The 21,279-nt window shown below is 35.8% G+C and overlaps 1 protein-coding gene across 18 annotated transcripts in view; it reads right to left on the bottom strand.

Moving 5' to 3' along the window:
* Positions 1 to 21,279, bottom strand: part of CCDC91 (coiled-coil domain containing 91) — a 353,607-nt gene that overhangs the window by 292,837 nt on the left and 39,491 nt on the right. For 6 of the 18 annotated variants that reach the window (XM_043562023.1, XM_043562025.1, XM_043562041.1 and 3 more), the window contains one exon: positions 9,568 to 9,631. The exons of 11 other annotated variants lie outside the window; for them this stretch is intronic. In XM_043562023.1, coding sequence (XP_043417958.1) covers positions 9,568 to 9,631 — 64 coding nt within the window. Of the gene's footprint in view, positions 1 to 9,567; positions 9,632 to 21,279 lie in introns of those variants that run through there. One more of the 18 variants, XM_043562037.1, reaches the window with a different exon arrangement.

The following is a 21,279-nucleotide window of genomic DNA, read 5'->3' as shown; positions in this document are numbered from 1 at the left end:
CAGTATCACTACACACTTATTAGAACGGTTAAATAAAAAGCAGTGACAATACCAAATGATGGCAAAAATGTAGAGAAAAAATCTTTCAAACACTGATGGTGCAAATATAAAATGGTACAGCCACTCTGAAAAATGTATTTGTCAGTTACTTTAAAAGTTAAACAATACTTACCATAAGATCTAGCAGTAGACCTTCTGGGGATTTTCTCAGAAAAAGGAAAACTTAACATCCACACAAATATCTGAACGTAATTGTTCATAGCTTTATTTTTAATAGCCAAAAACTGGAAACAACCAAAATGTCCTAAAATAATAAACAAACTGTGCCACATCCACACCACTGAAGTATTAGTCGGCATTAAAAAGGAAAAAAAAAAAAAAGAAAAAGGAAAAAAAAAACTATCAAAACATGCAATGAGTTGAATGGATGCAAAGGCATTACACTGAGTGAAAAAAAAAGCCAATCTCAAAAGGTCACATACTGTTAATTCCATTTATATAACAATCTCAGAATGACAAAGTTGTAAATATGGAGAACAAATGAGTGGTTTCTAGAAGTTAAAGAATGATGGAGAGGGAGGGAGTAGGAGTGACTATAAAAGGGTAGTACAAAGGAGATCTTATTGATGATGGAACAGTTCTGTATTTTGATGTAGTAATGGTTACACAAATGTACAGATGCAATAAAACGACACAAAACTATACACACACATTGTTATCAATATCAGTTTCCTGGTTTTAATATTGTACTGTAGTTACACGAAATGAAACCACTTGGGAAACTGGAAGGTAAGTAATAAGCAGGACTTCTCTGTATTATCTTTGCAAATTCTTATAAATCTATAGTTATTTTAAAATAAAAAGGTTTTCTTTTACTTATACATACATACATTCAAAAAGTATGTAAAATGAAACTTAAATATTTCTCTTTTAAAATGTTTCAAGGGGCACCTGGCTGGCTCAGTTGGCTGAGCATTTGATTTCAGCTCAGGTCATGGATCTTGTGGTTCTTGAGTTCAAGCCCCACAATGGGATCCCTGCTTTCAGCCTGTCAGAGCAGAACCCGCTTCGGATCTTCCATCCCCCTCTCTCTGCCCCTCCCCATTTGTTCTCTCCCAAAAATAAATGAACATTTTTTTTAAAAGCATTTAAAATGTTTTGGCTTACAATGCATTTTCCTTTGAATTAGTTTGTCAATTTATTACATATCTGCCTTAGTTTCATAATGCATTAATTTAGTATATTTTAGAAACCCTAACATCAATGACCTGAAGAAAAAGAGGTATGTCCAATTTATGGTATAAATACAATTTATGTCACTCTTCTTTATAGAGGGTGACAACAATTATAAGACAAACAAGGAAAGGAAGGAGAAAGGAAGAAATAAATGACTCAAGAGACAAATAAATCAACAAAGCTAGTCCAAGAAATGATCCAGATGACAAGAACTTAAAAAAAAAAAAGCAACTGTGCATAATATAAGAATATAATGCAAAGTTAGAAAACATATGTAAATGGATATCCACAGACAGATGGAAACTACCAAAAAAAAAAAAAAGGAAAATGTAAATGCTGATAATTAAAAACACACTATCAGAGCAGGAAATTCGTTTTGGGCTTATCATGACTCTACAGAATAACGAGAAAAAAATCAGTAAACTTCAAAATAAATCAAAAGAAATTACCCAAATTAAAATACATACAAACACACAGTGACATTAAGCTTGTAACTGTAATTTTATACTGTCACTCATGGTATCTATATTATATATAAAAGAATACAACCAAACAGAAACACTCTTCCACAGAAAACTGCCTCTACCTAATATATATTTATATAAAATAAGGGAAATAAGTTAATGACTACAAAAAATATTAATTTCTATGAATTATGTAACAGAGTAAAAGTACATAAGAAATTTAATGAGTCATAACTAATAACAATGTTTTAAAAGTCACTGGAAATACCACTCTGCCTAAAGAGAAGGATCTCTTAAAATTATAGTGGATTTAACATCTGAAAGTAATTCTTCTTGACACCATCAGGAAAACAGGTGCCAGCACCAAACAATCACAAGGAAAGGAAGAGTATTTCCATTCCTGCTTTATTCAAAAAATAATTCAACAACATTATTAATTACATTCATTTGACAGAGTAAATCAACTTTCTTTGACCTAGATATTCTCAGATCTAACAAAACATAACACATGCTCAAATGTTGGCTGATCTTAATAAAAGTGTATTATTTCGAAGAGCAAAGTACAACAAAGCCTAATGAAATAAATTATTTCTAATGACCATTTTAGATATTCTTCCCTGAGTCTTCATTGATCATCAAAAAAGACCATAGTGTGTTACTGAAATGAAATGATACTCAGAAGATCTGATTTTCCTTTATCATTAGAGATGATAAAGGATACTATATTTAAAATCAATAGTAAATTTTACCAACATGTACATAAATGACACTACTTCTAGCATTAGTAATAAAGAAGAAAACAGTTACTGGCAACCATTAAATTTATTTTAAAATGACCTAGTCCACTTAAAACCAACTCACACTGTTGTCTAAAATGTCTTTTACCAGGACTCCAAATGGGATTTGCATCCTGCCAAAAGATTAAAACTCAAATTCATGTTACTGTACTTTGTTTTCCTCCTTTTTTTTTTTTTAATGCTATGAAGCACTATAACTCAAACTGAACGGTAGAACAGGAGCTGAACTGATAAATTAGAACTTAACTGATAAATTAGAACTGATAAATTAGCCATTACTATAATGATGTTGCTGCCAGCATTCTACCCTTCATCAGTTTTACTCTTTCCAGATGTTTCATATTCATTTATAATTTGAATCAGTTAAATATAGACCCATGTGTTCTTCCACAGACTTCAATGCTGACATCCACCAGAAATATTCTCAGGCCTTTAAAAATAAAAATGTCATCAATTGTATACACCATTTAAGCCTGTATCAGATTTAAAATGGTCAATCTATGGCATGCCTTGAATGAGGTCCATGATGGCTTTGAATACTAGTATGTGACAGAAACGACACTGTACCATTTTCTAGGCTTAGACCTTAAGAAATTGATGGCTTTCACTTCCTGTACTTTGGAAAACTTGCTCTGGATGATGCTTCTCCACAGAAGAAATTTTACTATCCTAAGACTACTATGTTGTAAAGTAACCCAAAATAGCCATGTGGAGAGACCACATCAAGAGAAAAACACCTAATGAATCTCCCACTCTTCCAGAAATGGCAGCCTCAGTGCTAGAGGACACAACAGTACACAGCCATCAAAATCTTTCCCAAATTCCCGACCCACAAAATTGTGAGCAAAATAAAATAGTTGTTTAAGCAACTAAGTTTTGGGAGTTCTGTGCTGAACGACAGATAACAAACCAAAACTACAATTTAATTTTATGTACAAATAAACTCACTATGACAATAGAGAAGACAGCAGACTACCTGTTTATAGTACAATAATGAAACTTTTAGAGACTTTTAAATTATCAACTTAGTATCTACAGTACAAATTTCTTTGTCTTCCATTAAGTAACTCATAAATTAATCATGAAAGAAACATATATGCCCCAATGCTTTTGATTCTTACTGTGTGAAGGAAAGTGTCAAGGCTACTAAGACATGACCCTATACCTATCCTCCCATGAGTTGACTATACACTAGTAAGAATCAGTTGTTTTGCTCTAAACATATTTAATCCAATTTATTTGCTAATATAATTATATGATTAAATATTTTAAAATCTATAAGAACTGGAAGTCATCATTTCCCTGAGTAAGTTGAACATTTCATAACAATTTGATAAAGTCTAGTTGCTTTTTAAAAAAATATTTTCAAGAAGTAAGACTAGAAAATTTAGAACAGTAACCACTGGGACTATTTTTCAACTGTCTCATCATACCTAAAAGGAAAATGAAACTAGATATTGAAGATAATGGTGATAGATGTGATTTAAGAAAGGCCATGATTAATTTCAATCAGGAGACCTATGTTCATAGAAAAGATGTGGGCTTAATATCAAAACACTGGGTTATAAATATATACTATGTTTTAAGGTATATACATAACATTTTTATGACTAACCACTCTAGCCAAAAAAAAAAATGTTATAAGCAATATCCAATCGAGTTGGATAAAGGAGATTGTAATATAAGCTCTTTTTGTTCTTTAAATATTTATTTATTTTTGAGAAAAAGACAGAGACAGAGTGCAAGCAGGGAGGGGCAGAGAGAGAGGGAGACACAATCTGAAGCAGGCTCCAGGCTCTGAGCTGTCAGCACAGAGCGATACAGGGCTCAAACTCAGGAGCCTTCAAGCCCTGTGATCATGACCTGAGCCGAAGTTGGCCACTTAACCAACTGAGCCACCCAGGCACCCCTATGCTTTTTTTCTTTTTTCCCTATGTTCTTTTTAGAAAACGTTGTTTTTTTTTTTTAATTAAGAAATAAGGATGAAGTTTCAGTTTTGCAAGATGAAAACAGATCTGTGGACGGATGGTGGTGATAACACCACGTGATTACACTTAATGCCACTGAACTGTATACTTTAAAATGGTGAAGACAGTAAATTTTATGTTATGTGTCAGACTAAAGCAACAGACTTAATAATAAAAAAAAAAAATCAAAAACATGTTGGGTGACAAGCCAGTCACCAAGAGTACATATTGTGTAATTCCATTTATATGAAGTTCAATAACAGGTAAAACTAACCTATGTAAAAGAAATCAGAAGAGTGGATCAGAGGATGGGGTAAAATGGTCTATAGAGACAGCATAAGGTCAACGAAAGAACTTTCTGGGAAAATGGAAATATTTCCTATCTTGATTGGAGTATATAGTACACAGTTATATATATGTCAAACACAATGAATTCTACACCCCCTATCTGTACATTTCACAATATATGCAAATTCCACATTCGTTTTTTAAATGGGGAGGTGGGGAGCAGAAAAAGACTGAAGAAGTTAGTCTAGAAATTAATTCATGAGAATTATCCTCTGAAACAATATATGTAATGGTATTTTTTAGCCACCAGAATTATTAACCAGAACAGCTTATTGAAAGGTAAATTGCCAGCTGGCAACAGAGAAGGATATGCTACAATTTCTGATTCGTCAACTATAACGGTTTTAAAGGTAAATAAAACATCACCATCTTGATTACTTAAACTAAAACAAGATATCTAGAAGGACTAAAAGACTTTTAACTTCCCTCAGACTAGCCCTGTTTTCCCATCTGCCTAATCCTCATCCCCTCCAATTCAAGCCAATCCAATTTAACTCAACTGCCCGCTACACTTATCTGTGTAAATTATGTGAGGAGCTAAGTGTAACAGAATACAAAGATGAATATATAGTAAACTCAATCCTCAAGGCATTTATAATCAAATAGATGGCACTGCACAAGTAGGTAATAACTACAAGGAAAGACTTTGTGGTACCTGCCATATTCCAGTGGTCTGTCCACTTCAGACCACTAATTTGAAAGGTGAATTTTTTTTTTTAAGGAAAGGCAAACAGCAACGAGTGGTTCATGCTGCACATTTATCCCCTACTCCTCCCTTTTTATTACCAGTGAAGGAAAAATCCTGTAGTATCTCTGCTTCCAAGACATTTGAGAATGCAAATACAAAGGGTTTCCTGTAGTCTTTACAAGAAAGAAAAGTACTGCGTGTTATACTAAGTGATGAATCACTAAACACTACACCTGAAACCAATTTTACCATATATGTTAACTAATTAGAATTTAAATAAAAACTTGAAATCAAGAAAACAAAATAAAGTTCATGGCTACAATTCTGAGTGGATGAGTAAAACTATTCACCATATTTCTAATAAAAGATACTCAGTTTGACTCAAACCATTGACCATCAATGTTCCTGGCAATATATGAGTAATCAGATTTTAGACTTTTCTGGAGTGAATTATTCTGCTTTAAAAACCGAAACTCTAAAATTAGAATTATGAAGTGACAGAAAACATCACAATCTGAATTCTACTTACACAAAACCACACAGTTTTCTATGCCAAATTCCTAATTTACAGCTGGGAAAATCACCATTGAAGATAGCCGAGCCTAAATCAGATTCGCTCAACATAAAACCAGATGTAGACCTCAAATTACATGTGACATCTCCAGCCACTCATATAAATAAGAATAATGCAAGCTGAAAGACAATAAATTCACCTAGACCCTTGTACACTGGCCACTCTACTAGCAGCACAATATTCCTTTCCTAAAATTCTCAAATAAATTAGAAGAAAAGAAGAAAACATATATATCTTCATTTAAGTATAATTATAAATGTGAAACTAATTTCAATTCTTCTAGGACAATTCCTTGAAGCAAAACAAGATATTCTAGATCTTGAAATACACCTGTCATTTTAAAAATATAAAGAAAAAACCCACCAGACTTTTAGGATACCAAGTCTTACACGTCACCTCAAAACTCCTCCCCAAACAACGTGTCATAAGTGGACAGAAACAAACTGTACAAGATATTTCTTTAGTTGTTTGCTTCATCAGCTATTGATTTCCCCACCATAAATTAACAAAACCAATGTAACTCAACAGGAGTCTGCCTGTAAGTATAAAATCCCTTTATATTATTTGGCTTCAAAAGTTTGTACCCTATGGAAAATCCATTTGAAATTTTACCTGGCATGTACATGCTAAAATATTTTGTTTGTCATTTGAAGCCACACCAGATTCCAACCCACAGAGACAAGATTTCCAATTTATTTCTCACAACCCACTATTCAAAACCCAAACTTACAATACAGACAGGCATTGCTAAAATTCTGTAGTAGTAGTAGTAGTAGTAGTAGTAGTAAAGCCAATTAATTACCACAGATCTCTATTTTTAGGGAATTTCTTAAAGCTTCTAAAATCCATAATATATAGCATTTCAATATCTAAATTAAGTACTTAGTACTTAATTAAGTACTTAAGTACTTAGCCACTTAAGTGGCTTAGTCAGTTGAGTGTCTGACTCTTGATCCCAGGGTCATGGGATCGAGCCCCACATCAGGCTCTATGCTGAGCATGGAGCCTGATTGAAATTCTTTCTCTCTTCCTCTGACCCTCTCCCCTGCTCTCATGAGCATTCACATTCTCTCTAAAATAAATAAATTAAAAAAAAATAAAAATATACTCAAATATATGAGGCTCACCTTGGAACTCTAATGTAAGAGTTCTTTCTAGGTTAGAAATGAAACCTAACTTAGCTCAAGCACTATAAATTGAATAAATAATAACATGATTTCTTAAAAAGAACATGGTATCAAATACAATTATTGTACAGTTTATCAAAAGTATACATCAGGGGCGCCTGGGTGGCTCGGTCGGTTAAGCGTCCAACTTCAGCTCAGGTCATGATCTCACTGTCCGTGGGTTCGAACCCACGTCGGGCTCTGGGCTGACAGCTCAGAGCCTGGAGCCTGTTTGAGATTCTGTGTCTCCCTCTCTCTGTGACCCTCCCCCGTTCATGCTCTGTCTCTCTCTGTCTCAAAAATAAATAAACGTTAAAAAAAAAGTATACATCATATTAATTTATAGAAATTAGACTCTCCTGCTTCCTTATAGACACCTATTCCATGTGACTTCAAAAATTAAGCTTGTTGGGGCGCCTGGGTGGCGCAGTCGGTTGGGCGTCCGACTTCAGCCAGGTCACGATCTTGCGGTCCGGGAGTTCGAGCCCCGCATCGGGCTCTGGGCTGATGGCTCAGAGCCTGGAGCCTGTTTCCGATTCTGTGTCTCCCTCTCTCTCTGCCCCTCCCCCGTTCATGCTCTGTCTCTCTCTGTCCCAAAAATAAATAAACGTTGAAAAAAAAAAATTAAAAAAAAAAAATTAAGCTTGTTGGGGTGCCTGGGTGGCTCAGTCAGGTAAGAGACAGATTCTTGATTTCAGCTCAGGTCACGATTTCACAGTTTCATGAGTTTGAGCCCTACATAGGACTCTACGCACCGACCACGTGAAGCCTACTTGGGATTCTCCCTCTCTCCCTCTCTCTTCCCCTCTCCCACTCATGCTCTCTCTGTCTCTCTTAAAATAAATAAATAAACTAAAAAAAATTAAGATTGTTACAAAACATCACATAGTGCTGATATGCTACAAACTGCATCATTTCAGAAACATCAAAATCTGGTATCCAGTTTTTCCCATAATGGTAAATACCACCAATGAATCAATATTATGTCCACCCACTACTATTCAAAATGCAAACCATGCAGCTGCAACCGTCATATTGGATCAAAGTTTTTAATACTACCAAAAAACAATAGGCAAAACTATCACTCAAAATATTTGGAAGATGAAACAATATGAGTTAAAGTTTTCTCCGTTATGCAGAGACATCTGAAAACTCTTTTTGTTTTAACTTAAAAAATGCTTCCTAAAATACACTGGTCAATTTCCCTGTCTTAGAAAATAAAGTACAGAGAATCATCACATTACATGTATCCTTTACACATGAATGGTTGTTCCGGGAGTAGAATGGATATATTCGAAGAATGAACTGAGACTTTCATTTTCTCTTTCCACCTTTCACCCTCACCACTACCATGTACTGTTGAAATAATACATGTTGTTAAAGACTTATTTCAGAGAAGAATGAAGAGATATTGAAAAAAACTACAAAAGTTTAGCCTTCATAAAAAGTCAACAAAGAAACAATAGCTATCTTCAAATGTATTAAAACAGAACTCTTAGATAACAAAATGAAAACCCCTTGTACTATAAGGCACACATAGTAAGTGGCATCTCTTAATTTTGCCAACCCAACACCCTTCCCTCCAAGCTTCTCCTAGCCATAACTGTGGGCAATTTGCTCAAACTGAACTAAATAAAATAACACAATTAATAATTAGTCCTAAGGATAGGAAACTATAGCTCAATCAATCAATCTTTCCTTGGGATGTTTCCAACTAGATATAGAAGGGAGGAAGCCCCTTCCCTTTCTGTTCACAAAACTCTCTTTATCTACTAAGTTATGAACTCCACCACCTTATCTTACTTCCTCAGCATGCACGTTCAGTCCCACTTTAAATATTTTGCCTAAGCTATTCCCTGGAATGCTCTTCTTCATGATATTTACAGAGCTAGTTATTTCTTTTGATTCAGATCTCAGCTTTAACATTCCCTCTGGACAAAGGCTTTCTTAAGCAGTCACTTAATCACTGTCACATCATCTTACTTTAATTCTCTACATAGCACTTATCACTTAAATATACTTCTTTTTAATACTCATTGCTGTATCTTCAATACCTTGAATAGTGCCTGGCACAGACTACATTCTCCATTTGGAATCTGTTCAATAAACAAATGAAAGCTGTAAAGGCTCAAGCCCAAAGCTAGCAACCATGGCCCTAGCCCCAGAGAGAAGCTGGTCTGAAAGAGTGAAGCAATTAAGAAGAAAAACAAAGCAAATCTCCTGAAGGCATATGAATCTTTTCAGTCATCCCAAAGACCAGCTCCAACCCTACCCATAACAGAGTCTGATTACGTAGATCAGACGTCTTTAAGATGGTGTGCACATACCACCCTGAGGAGGAGCAGGAGACAAGCAAGACGATCCATCAGAATGTGAGAAGAAATACTCCATCTAAAATAAAATACACGTATTTTATATTATCTTTGGCGAAGTACTATATTTGTGTCTGTTTTATAATGTACGTATGACTATAGTCATACACACATGCATACACACACACACAATGAGTAGATAAACACACCAATATTGGACGTATACCTGATACCTGATAGAGGTAAATAATCAAAAAAAGTCTGGAGAATATCAATGTCAAATTTGTTTTTCTTAGGCTGGAGTGTTTCAGGTTTATTTCATTTCTAACCAAGAGATTTTTGAAACGTACTTCAAACATATTTGGTGCTCAAATATTTGCACAATGCTGAATGCGCAGACTAATGATGGCTCCAAAGAACAGACAAATGAAAGCCAAAAGCAAAGAGATTTAAAATCTACATAAAATTAAAATTCTAAAATTTAGACCCGGCTAAAAGTAATCACCACCTCTCCAATTATAAATGTGCCACTACAGGGTGGGTTCAAGTAGAAGCCTGCTGACCATTAGTAAAGGATACTTAGACATGATTTCAGCACTTGCAAGGCAGTCTATGTAACAAATTTAACTGAGTGATATTAAATGCTGGCAATGTAATGACAAATTAAGTTTACTCCTTTCCCCTTGGAGGTCACAATTTAACAAAGACAAACTTGCAAACATATATATAGTATACATTAGATATCTATACACATGGTATAGTGGCAGGAATAGGAAAAGGTGATGATTAACTCTGCATGGTGGGAATATTTAAGTTGAATATTGAGATATGCAAAAGCCACTTTTTCCTGTTAGTCAAGAAAGATAAAAACACTTCTGACAAAGGAACATGTGAGAAAGGACAGGTATAAAAAGCACATAGTATGGCAAACCCAAAATACGAGTAATATGAAACTGTTGAATGCAAAGGTGCCCATGGCAGAAGAATATCTACAAATGAAGCTGCTGGATAAGTAGGTAGGAGCCAAATTGTGAAAGGTCATTCTAAGGAGTTGGAGCCATAAAACAATAAAAATAACTATCTTGTACAGTGTACTACTTTGTATCAGACACATACCTAAACTCTTTAGATATGCTACCACTTTTAATCCTCAGAAGATGTCTATCATTATCTATCTACACTTTCTAAAAAAGAAAACTTAGGCTAGAGAAAGACCAAGTAATTTGCCTAAAATCACAGTTAAATTAGAGTCAAGAGACAGAACTCACTGAAGGATTCTGAGAAGGGATGTAAGTATTCTGAATAAGTGACATGTATTTTAGAAAAAGGTCTATGAAGCAATGTGGATTAAGGGTGGAAGTAATAGGTTAGTTTTAGGGAAATGAAAGACATAAATATAATCCAAATAAGAGCAACTAATGGGGGTTGTAAAAGGGAAAGGAAAACTAAAAGATTCCACTGGTTTCTAGCTTGAGAAAGCAGGTAGAAAAGAAAGTTTAGGTAGGACAATGAGGCATAAAATGAAAAAGATGAGGTATAAAATGATTAGTATGAGTCTAGGCAATATGGTCACATTTAAAGTTTCAAAACAGGGGCGCCTGGGTGGCGCAGTCGGTTAAGCGTCCGACTTCAGCCAGGTCACGATCTCGCGGTCCATGAGTTCGAGCCCCGCGTCAGGCTCTGGGCTGATGGCTCAGAGCCTGGAGCCTGTTTCTGATTCTGTGTCTCCCTCTCTCTCTGCCCCTCCCCTGTTCATGCTCTGTCTCTCTCTGTCCCAAAAATAAATAAAAAACATTGAAAAAAAAAATTAAAGTTTCAAAACAAAAACAAAAACAAAAGCCAGTGGAATACAGTCCAATAGGGAGTTAACTAGAAAGAGCTCTTTCTAAAACAGAAGTGAGAATTGCCAAGATAAACATATTTAGAAAGCATCAATATAAATACAGTAATTAAAAAATTAGGCCAAATAAAGTAGAAAATAAATATCCACAAGTCCATATTGATATAAATGACAAAAGGAAGGAGGGAGGGAGGGAGGGAGGGAGGGAGGAAGGGAGGAAGGAAGGAAGGAAAAAATTTTCCATGCAGAAAAATTCCAATTAATTTATACAGATACTCTATCTTCAAGAAGGAGGAACTCCCCACTCCTTAAGTATGGCCTGAACACACCGACATCATTCCAAAGAATACATATGGAAAGGAGGGGAAAGAAGAAATGTAAAGCAGAGAAGCCTGACAAAAACCATCTCAGCCAAATGATTCAAGTCAACATTAGCAATGATTAAGTCACGTTGATAGTATGTACCCTTGATATGACATGATCAAATGACATTTTACATACATGGTCTCCTCCCAAAAACCTATAACTTCATTCCAAATGTGAGTAAAACATCAGACCAACCTCAACTGATTGAAGGGCAATCTATAAAACACCAGACGAGTACTACTCAAAACTGTCAAGGTCATCAAAAGCAAGTTAAGTTTAAAAAATCATCACAGCCAAGAAGAACCGAAGTATACATAACAACTAAATGTAATATGATATCCTGCTTTATGGGAATATGGAATAGAGAAAAGAAGGTAGATAAAAACTATGGAAATCTGAAAAAAGTCATGTACTTTAATTAGTAATTGTGTATAAACATTGGTTCATTAATTTTAACAAATGTACCATACTAATATATCAATAATAGGAAAAACTGTGAGTAGGGTATATAAGAACTCTCTGTACTGAGTTCACAATTTTTTATAAATCTAAAATTATTCTAAACAATAAAAGGGTTTTTTTTTAATTAGGCCAACAACAACAACAACAACAACAACATAGAAAACCATTACTACTCAAGGGATAGGTCAAATAAAGTAAGTTAGTAAAAGAAATTTAAAAGAGATGATCATGAATATACAAAGACAGAATGATGCCCTAGAAATAATAAGGAAAAACTGTACAAGAATAGAAACAGGCATAATAGAGATCAAAGAAGATAAGGAATGAACAGAAACTACTGGATTTAGGGAGTCAGTGGTTTAAAAGGAAAAGTTCAGTGGAGCTAAAAGATGAAAGGTAAACCACAATGGGTTATGATGCCTACAGAGCCCTGATTTTATAATTCTCTCAGTCACAAATCTCTTCAGAGATTCTTCTAGTTTCAAATCTATTGAAAGTCTCCCCTATTCCTTGAATTCACATCAATTTAGTAGCCAAAATCTCTTACTGAATCATCTTTCACAGTGTAAAATAAAGTATTAGGAGATACATCAGATAGCATACTTTTTATCCAGAAGTAACAGAAATTCCAAAAGCAAACGAGCTTAAACAATAAGGAAATGTATAACCATTGTCAAATGTAAGAGGAAGCACACAGATACAGCAGGCTCTAAGCACTACAAGTCAAAGCTTCAGGAACTCTCTGTAAACTCCCCTGGCTGAGTGCCTGTGTGGAGCTTTACCAACAGGCTGGAAACAAAGTGACCAAGATATTCTGAGATTGTGATCTGCCCATCTTTGAACCTGTCACTAGCAAAGAAAGGGAATTTCCATGTTTCACTTAGACTCTCAATCCTGGATCGAGGAAAGAAGACCCCTTTTTCTGACTCATGTGAAGAAGGGTTAGATGCCTGAAGAAAATAGGTTCAGTTAGAAAGACAGGAAAAAAATAATGCTAAATAGGCTATCAATAAATGCTAAATAGGAAGTTCTTATTTGCATGTTTTCATAGCTTTGGAAAATTTTAAAAATTACTTTAATACAATGAAGAATAGGCTTAAACCAAATGATAACCTCAAAGACAATACTGTTTTTATAGGACAAGAGGAAAATGTGGTATGAATTTGTAAGCTTTCATCACTCAAACTTATATCACAAAAATGTATTAGAGTATTTTAAAACCAGAATGTTATCACATTTTACACTAAATTGTTATTTTATTAGGGATAAGATAGTAAGAGATTCCAAGGGAGTGGAAAGAGCACTGGATGTGGGGGTCAGGGCTCTAGGCGCTTAGACCTAATGCTTCCATTAAATTGCAGATTATCTCAGTCACGGAATCTATCTAGATTTCAGTTTCGTCCTCTGTTAAATCAGAAAATTCAGAGAAGGGGTTCTTCAGGTTTTCTTTCTGTTTACTTCCTAATTATAAATAGTATTCACTTAATAACTAAAAAATTTATGTGGACTATTTAACATTGTAATTCTGGGCTAGCCAAATCCTAAAGACACCTTTCACGCCTACAAGCTGAGACACAAAAGCTTCACTTTGAAAAACTTCACTACAAAACTTCATTTTCATGAAAACCCTCACTGTGGCCAGAAATATAAATAGCATGATGTTACAACTTTCTGAAATAACTCAAGAATTTAATTCAATTTCTCTTTAAAACCAAATTCATTATTAAAAGGTTGCAGCATACCTACAGAAGCAAACCCTCACTGCTGGACAGGAGAACGGAAAATGACAAAAACTCAACCACTTTGAAATTCAATTAAAGACAAGATTTCTAACCACTAAGCCTAAATGAGGAAGAAGATGAAAAGCAAAACACAATAAGAAAGCTGGAATTCAAGTCATAAACAGAAAGGGAAATTTCTATATAGAGTATGAAAGAAGGGGTGGAAACACCCCAAAGTAAAACCAGCCTATAGGCCTAGAAGAAATTAAATCTATATATCTCATGAACTTCTCTTAAAGACTATTAATTTACACAAAATTGATAGAAATAATTTATAAAATCAGGTTGGTGACAGAAACAGGAGAGGAAACCATTACTCTGCCCTTTGGGAATTTCAAATTAATGGATTTTGGCAAACCAGACACAAATCATATGGGATGACTGGATAAAACCTTATGATTTTAGCCAAATGTATTATGACCTGGAGTTGGTTCTTCTCAAGATTATTAATAATGAAAAATACTTACATGGGATACACATGATTGCCAGGAAAAAAAAAAATGCTCTTCTTTGAAAGTTTTTAAAACAACAAACTACCCACAGAAACCACATGGGCACAAAATGAAACAAATCTGGTCACTGATTTGTGGAGCATTTAAGCACTCCCCAAGTGAAAAACTCAGCTTTAGGCTCTCTTTTTGGGACGAGCAGAACATCCATGAAAATACCTGACTTGTAGATACCAAGGAAACAATACAGACATACCTCTGCTGGCCTGAGTTTCAAGAAAAACAATTTTCTCCAAGAACCTGATGGTTTTAAGAGACTACTTAACTTGTTTTAAAAAGACATATCTTTTCCTCATGGTAAGAATCTAAAAAAAAACCCAGAAACTTGTACCCAATGTTTATAGCAGCACTTTCAACAATAGCCAAATTATGGAAAGAGCCTAAATGTCCATCAACTGATGAAAGAATAAAGAAATCGTGGTTTATATACACAATGGAATACTACATGGCAATGAGAAAGAATGAAATATGGCCTTTGTAGCAATGTGGATGGAACTGGAGAGTGTTATGCTAAGTGAAATAAGTCACACAGAGAAAGACAGATACCATATGTTTTCACTCTTATGTGGACCCTGAGAAACTTAACAGAAGACCATGGGGGAGGGGAAGGAAAGGAAAAAAAAAGTTAGAGAGGGAGGGAACCAAACCATAAAAGACTCTTAAAAACTGAGAATAAACTGAGGGTGGATGGGGGGTGGGAGGGAGGGGAAAGTGGGTGATGGGCATTGAGGAGGGCACCAATTGGGATAAACACTGGGTGTTGTATAGAAACCAATTTGACAATAAATTTCATATTAAAAAAAAGAAAACAGCAATAAATGCAAGAAAAAATAAAGCCTAAAAACTCTTAAAATTAAATAAAAGATCAGTAGCAGTATCATTAATACATGAGAATTACTCAATTTATCAAATTGTATAATAATACCCTAGTGAAATGGTATACCAAAGAGGTGACTTTCAAAGGAGAAAAGAATAAATATAGAGGGAGAAATCTTGTCCAGGACACAAGCAAAAGAAAAAAGTAGATGAGTAACATAAAGTTGCACTGGAACACGAGAAGGTAGGCTGTGTACATTTAATAGGTAAAGTCTCAGAAAAAGGAGGCCAAATGAAACCAGAGTCAAACACAAGCTAGCACACAACAAAGTCTAGGGTAAAATGCAAAGGCTACATAAACATTTCATTTATGTATATAAATATCATATAGATACCAGATACATTAACTAAAAATAGAAATTTTATCTTGACAGTCAGCATCACAAAAACATCTACCTATTTTAGTATTTATTTATTTTTGAGACAGAGAGCATGCAAGCCAGGGAGGGGCAGAGAGGGAGGGAGACGGAGAATCCTAAGTGGACCCTGTGCTGACAGCAGACAGCCAAGGGTGGAGCTCAAACTCACAAATCAAAACACGAGATCATGACCTGAGCCGAGTCAGATGCTTAACTGACTGAGCCACCCAGGTGCCCCAACATCCACCTATTTTAAAAAGTGAATTAAAAAAAACCTTTTTTTACCATGGCCTGTATCATATTGTCCCTATAAGACATAAAAAGAACACAATATAGACCCAACAGCATGCAGAGCTACAAGTTTACATATATATGCACACATACCCACTATGCTTTCCATTTCCCGACACAATGACATAAAAATTGGGGATTTTTCTCCTCTACTTTGGCTGTATATAAGGTGCTGACTTTTCCCTTGGATAGGCTGGCAAAGCACAGCTTGTCAAAGCTTGCATAACCTTGAAGAACACATATAATTTCCAGAAGAAATAAAGAAAGAATGGAAAAATAGATGAGTTTCCAAAAGAAATAATTTTAAATTGTACATATCTATAGTCCTCATCCTTTAGAGATGATGTTACTGGTGGTATTTGTTACCACATGCATGAATCCTAAAAAGCCAAAGCATTAGAGCCCTCCAAGGGCAACTGCAGCTATCTTATAAACTATAGTTTCAATACAGTGAAAAGGAGAATAATGCCAAGGATAGAGAGCACTGGGATTGTCACCTAGTCAGAAAGAATACAGATCTGGAGAAAGATCAGATTAGACTCATTTCAGAAAATGAGCAAGAAAACCCTGCAACTATACTCTATTCTCTATTAGGGAATCTCTAATTAACCAAACAGCATAAATCTTTTAGACTAAAATTCTTCACATTATACCAAAATGCGTGTGTGTTTTCTAAATATTATAATAATCTATTACGGATACAGAAATGAGAAATGTCTGTTTCTCAACGTTTACTAAGAGTGGGAAGTCATGTCTAAGATACAGGAAACTACCAAAAAATATAGTGCATATTCCTAGTGTGTAAATTTTACACAAAGACTTAAGGACAAGAAGACACTCTACTTTTTATAAAATACTTTATAAAATATAAAATATAATAAAAGATAAAAAGAGTGAACAGAAAAAATAAAACACATATTTCCTATCACCAGCAGTTTACGCACAGACATCTTGAGTGCGACCCACTCCTACAGGATCAATTATCTTCTGTACTAGAGTTACTTCAAAGGAAAAGTATGACAAAGGTTGAAAAACAGTTTAAACTACAGTATAGAGATACCATTCTACTTCCAATCAAAATGGAGACATGGGGACCAGACTTAACTTTCAACTAACATAACTAGAAAATTGAACAAGATATATGGAACAGTGGGTTCTGGATATTCGACAACAGGCAGCATAGGATTGTAATACCTGAAAGAAAGCAAAAAAAGTAAAGCAAGCACTATAATTGCCCTGCTTACAACCTGGAGTCAGTTTACAAACTAGAAGACATAGTGGGGGAACCCAAGCAAAACTGAGCTAAGGAAACAGAGTTAAAAGTTTATAAGGCAAAAAGTTAAGTTTATAAGGCAACTAGAAATTCTAGTTGCATAGAAGTGAGAAAACTACACTGGGTAAGAATCTCAAAAAAGTCTGCTCAAGTCTTGGGATGAGTAAAACCCATACACGAGTGACAGAAAACTACAGAAGGCTAGGAAAAGACAAACAAAAGTGAGTAGATGGGACAACAGCTGGAGCTCACACACAGCTGGCAACAGTTTATGTTCCTACTAGTCAGAGTGGATAAACCTTGTAATGCATTGAGATTCAGCTGAATCCTCAGGAGGGCATCTCCTTAGTAGTGGGGTTAAACTTGTCCTACAATATGCTTGTTCTGGACCCACACTAACAAATCTTTAAAATATACCTCAAAATAATCCAACTGATTTCAAATAAATGAGAACTGGAACAATATACACTATTTGAAATAATACAACAAAATTTAGCAATCAACAAGTGAAAATTCAAATTATCAGAATCCAATCAAAATCAACAGCCATTCAAAAAAAAAAAAAATCAGAATGAGACTACAGAGAAGATGGCAGAGTAGGAGCATCCTGAGCTCACCTCCACCCACAGACATACTGAGGCTGAAAGTACACATAATGCAACTCATTCTGAAAATGACCTGAAGACTAGCAGAACAGCTCTTGACCACAGGGATATAAAGAAAAAGCCACATCAAGAAGGGCAGGAGGGACTGAGAAGTGGTCAGGAACAAAACCCACTGCAAGAAGATCAGGCCCCACATTGGATATCCTGAGCCCTAGGAAGCTGTACTGGGAAGACAAGTCTCATAATGTCTAGCTTTGAAAATCAGCAGGTATAACTCCAAGAGAACCAAAGAGGTATAGGAAACCAAGATCCGTCTTAGAGGGCCAGAGCACTATATCACTCATCCAAGACCAAGCACAATGGCAGCAGTTTGAAGAGCACCTGGGTTCTATAGGTGAAGGAGATGTACCAACTAATTTTAGGGCATGTGCCAGAGGGGCAAGGGTCAACAGGAACTTTCCCCCAGAACAGAAGTACTGGTAGGAGTTATTTTTCTAGCCTTTCTTCAGCCTAGGTGGCCTGACACAGGCAAGAGCCAGTTCTAACACTCTCCATCTTCCTTGCTAAAACAGCTCACCCCACCCAAGTGTGCCCCTGCAGACCCATCCTACTAACCTGCCCATCCCAGCAGGCACCCCTCCAGAGCAAATGCCAGCTTGCCACATCTCAGAGGCAGGCAGCCTCTAAAGCAACTCCAAGTTGGGGGAGGTTGTAGAAGGCCGGCCATACCTACCAGCACAACTGTAGTAGTCGAGGCCCAGTCAAAAGAGGAAGGCACACACAGCCCACTCAGGAGACACCCCTGGAATGCCTGTTTCTGGTGATCAAGGGAAACTGCTTTACTGGGACCCATAGAAAGTTTTCTACATAAGGTCACTATTTTCCAGAGCAGTATATAACTGACCAATATACACAGAAACAATCAGACAAAATGAGGATCAGAGGAATAAATTCCAAACCAAAAAGGACAAAACCTCATAAAAATAATGAAACAAAATGGAGGTAAGAAATCTACCTGACAAAGAGTTCAAAGTAATGGTCATAAAGATGCTAACTGGACTAGAGAGGAGAGTGTATGAACTCAGTGAGACCTTCAACAAAGAGAATAAAAACGTAAAAAAAAGTACCAATCAGAGCTGAAGAATGTAATAATTGAAATGAAAACTACACTAGAGGGAGTCAATACAAGACAGGGGATACAGAAGAACAGATCAACAATCTGGAAGACAGGATAATGGAAACCACCCAACTCAACAACAAAAAGAAAAAATAATTTTATTTTTTTTTAATTTTTTTTTCAACGTTTATTTATTTTTGGGACAGAGAGAGACAGAGCATGAACGGGGGAGGGGCAGAGAGAGAGGGAGACACAGAATCGGAAACAGGCTCCAGGCTCCGAGCCATCAGCCCAGAGCCTGACGCGGGGCTCAAACTCATGGACCGCGAGATCGAACCTGGCTGAAGTCAGACGCTTAACCGACTGCACCACCCAGGCGCCCCTAGAAAAAATAATTTTAAAAAATGGGTAGAGGTTAAGGGACTTCTGGAACAACATCAAGTGTACCAACATTTGCATCATAGGAAATGAGACAAAAGGAGAAGAGAGAAAGGGACAGGAAACTTAATTGAAGAAATAATAGCTGAAAACTTCCCTAATCTGCAAAAGGAAATAAACCAGGAACCATAGAGAGCCCCAGACAAGATAGACTCCAAAGAGATCCACACCAAGACACACAATAATAACGTCCAAGATTAAAGATAAAGAGGGAATCTTAAAAGCAGCAAGAAAAGAGCAAATACTTCAGCACAAGGTAAATCCAACAAGGCTATCAGCTGATTTTTCAGTACAAACTTTGAGGCCAGAAAAGAGTGGCACGATGTATTCAAAGTGCTGAAAAGAAAAAACCTACAACCAACAATACTCGACCTGGAAAGGTTATCATTAAGAACTGAAGGAGTGGGGCGCCTGGGTGGCGCAGTCGGTTAGGCGTCCGACTTCAGCCAGGTCACGATCTCGCGGTCCGTGAGTTCGAGCCCCGCGTCAGGCTCTGGGCTGATGGCTCAGAGCCTGGAGCCTGTTTCAGATTCTGTGTCTCCCTCTCTCTCTGCCCCTCCCCCGTTCATGCTCTGTCTCTCTCTGTCCCAAAAATAAATAAACGTTGGAAAAAAAAAATTTTTTAAAAAGAACTGAAGGAGAGATAGAGTTTCCCCCCCAAAATTAAAGTAGTTCATGACTATTAAACTGGCCTTATAAGAAGTGTTAAAGAGACTTCTTTATGTGAAAAAAAGATCATACTAGAAAAAAGAAAATTACGAAGAGAAAAAATATCACTGATAAATATAAACATATCATAATGGTAGTAGATCATTTATAAAGCTAGTATGAAGTTAAAAGAGAGTAGTAAAATCAATTACATCTTCAAAAATTAGTTAAGGGATATACAAAATAAGAAGATGTGGGGAAAAAAAGACATCGTATATGTATAACGTAGAGGGAAGGAGTAAAAACGAAGTGCTTTTAGAGTATGTCTGAACTTAAGCAACCATCAACTTAATATAAACTGCTGTATAGCTAGAATGTTATATATGAACCTCCTGGTAGTCACAAACCAAAACCTATAATAGATACAGAAAAAATAGGGGCAGCTGGGTGGCTCAGTTGGCTAAGCATCCAACTCTTGGTTTCAGCTCAGGTCATGATCTCATGGTTCTTGAGACTGAGCTCCATGCTGGGCTCTGGACTGACATGGAGCCTGCTTAGAATTCTCTCTCTACCTCCCTCTCAGCCCCTCCCCTGCTCACTCTCTCTCTTTCTTAAAATAAATAAAATAAGCTTTAAAAAAAAATAGATATACAAAAATAAAGGGAAAGGGCTCCAGGCATAACACTAAAAAAGTTATCAAATCACAAGGTAAAAGAGCAAGAGAAGAAGAAATGAATAGAATGGAACTATAAAAACAACCAGAAAGCAATTAACAGATGCCAATACATACATATGTATCAACAATTACTTTAAATGTAAATGATTCAAATGGTCCAATCAACACACATTAGAGTGACCTAATGGATAAAAAAATCAACACCCATCTATATCATGCCTACAAAAGACTCACTTCAGACCTGAAGACACATATGGATGAAAAATACATTCCATGCAAATGGAACAAAACAAACAAACAAACAAAAAAGCTGGAGTAGCAACAGTTGTATAAAACAAAATAGACTTTAAAACTAAAACTGTAATAAGAGACAAAGAAAGTCATTACATAATAAAAAAGGGATCAATCCAACAAGATAAAACAACTGAAAATATCTATGTATCCAACATAGAAGCACCAAAATATAAAAAGCAAACATTAACAAAC

This window comes from Prionailurus bengalensis, chromosome B4, assembly GCF_016509475.1.
Source record: "Prionailurus bengalensis isolate Pbe53 chromosome B4, Fcat_Pben_1.1_paternal_pri, whole genome shotgun sequence".
Taxonomy (NCBI): domain Eukaryota; kingdom Metazoa; phylum Chordata; class Mammalia; order Carnivora; family Felidae; genus Prionailurus; species Prionailurus bengalensis.
The sequence above is the reverse complement of the archived record's forward strand: the minus strand, read 5'-3'. Positions and strand labels throughout refer to the sequence as shown.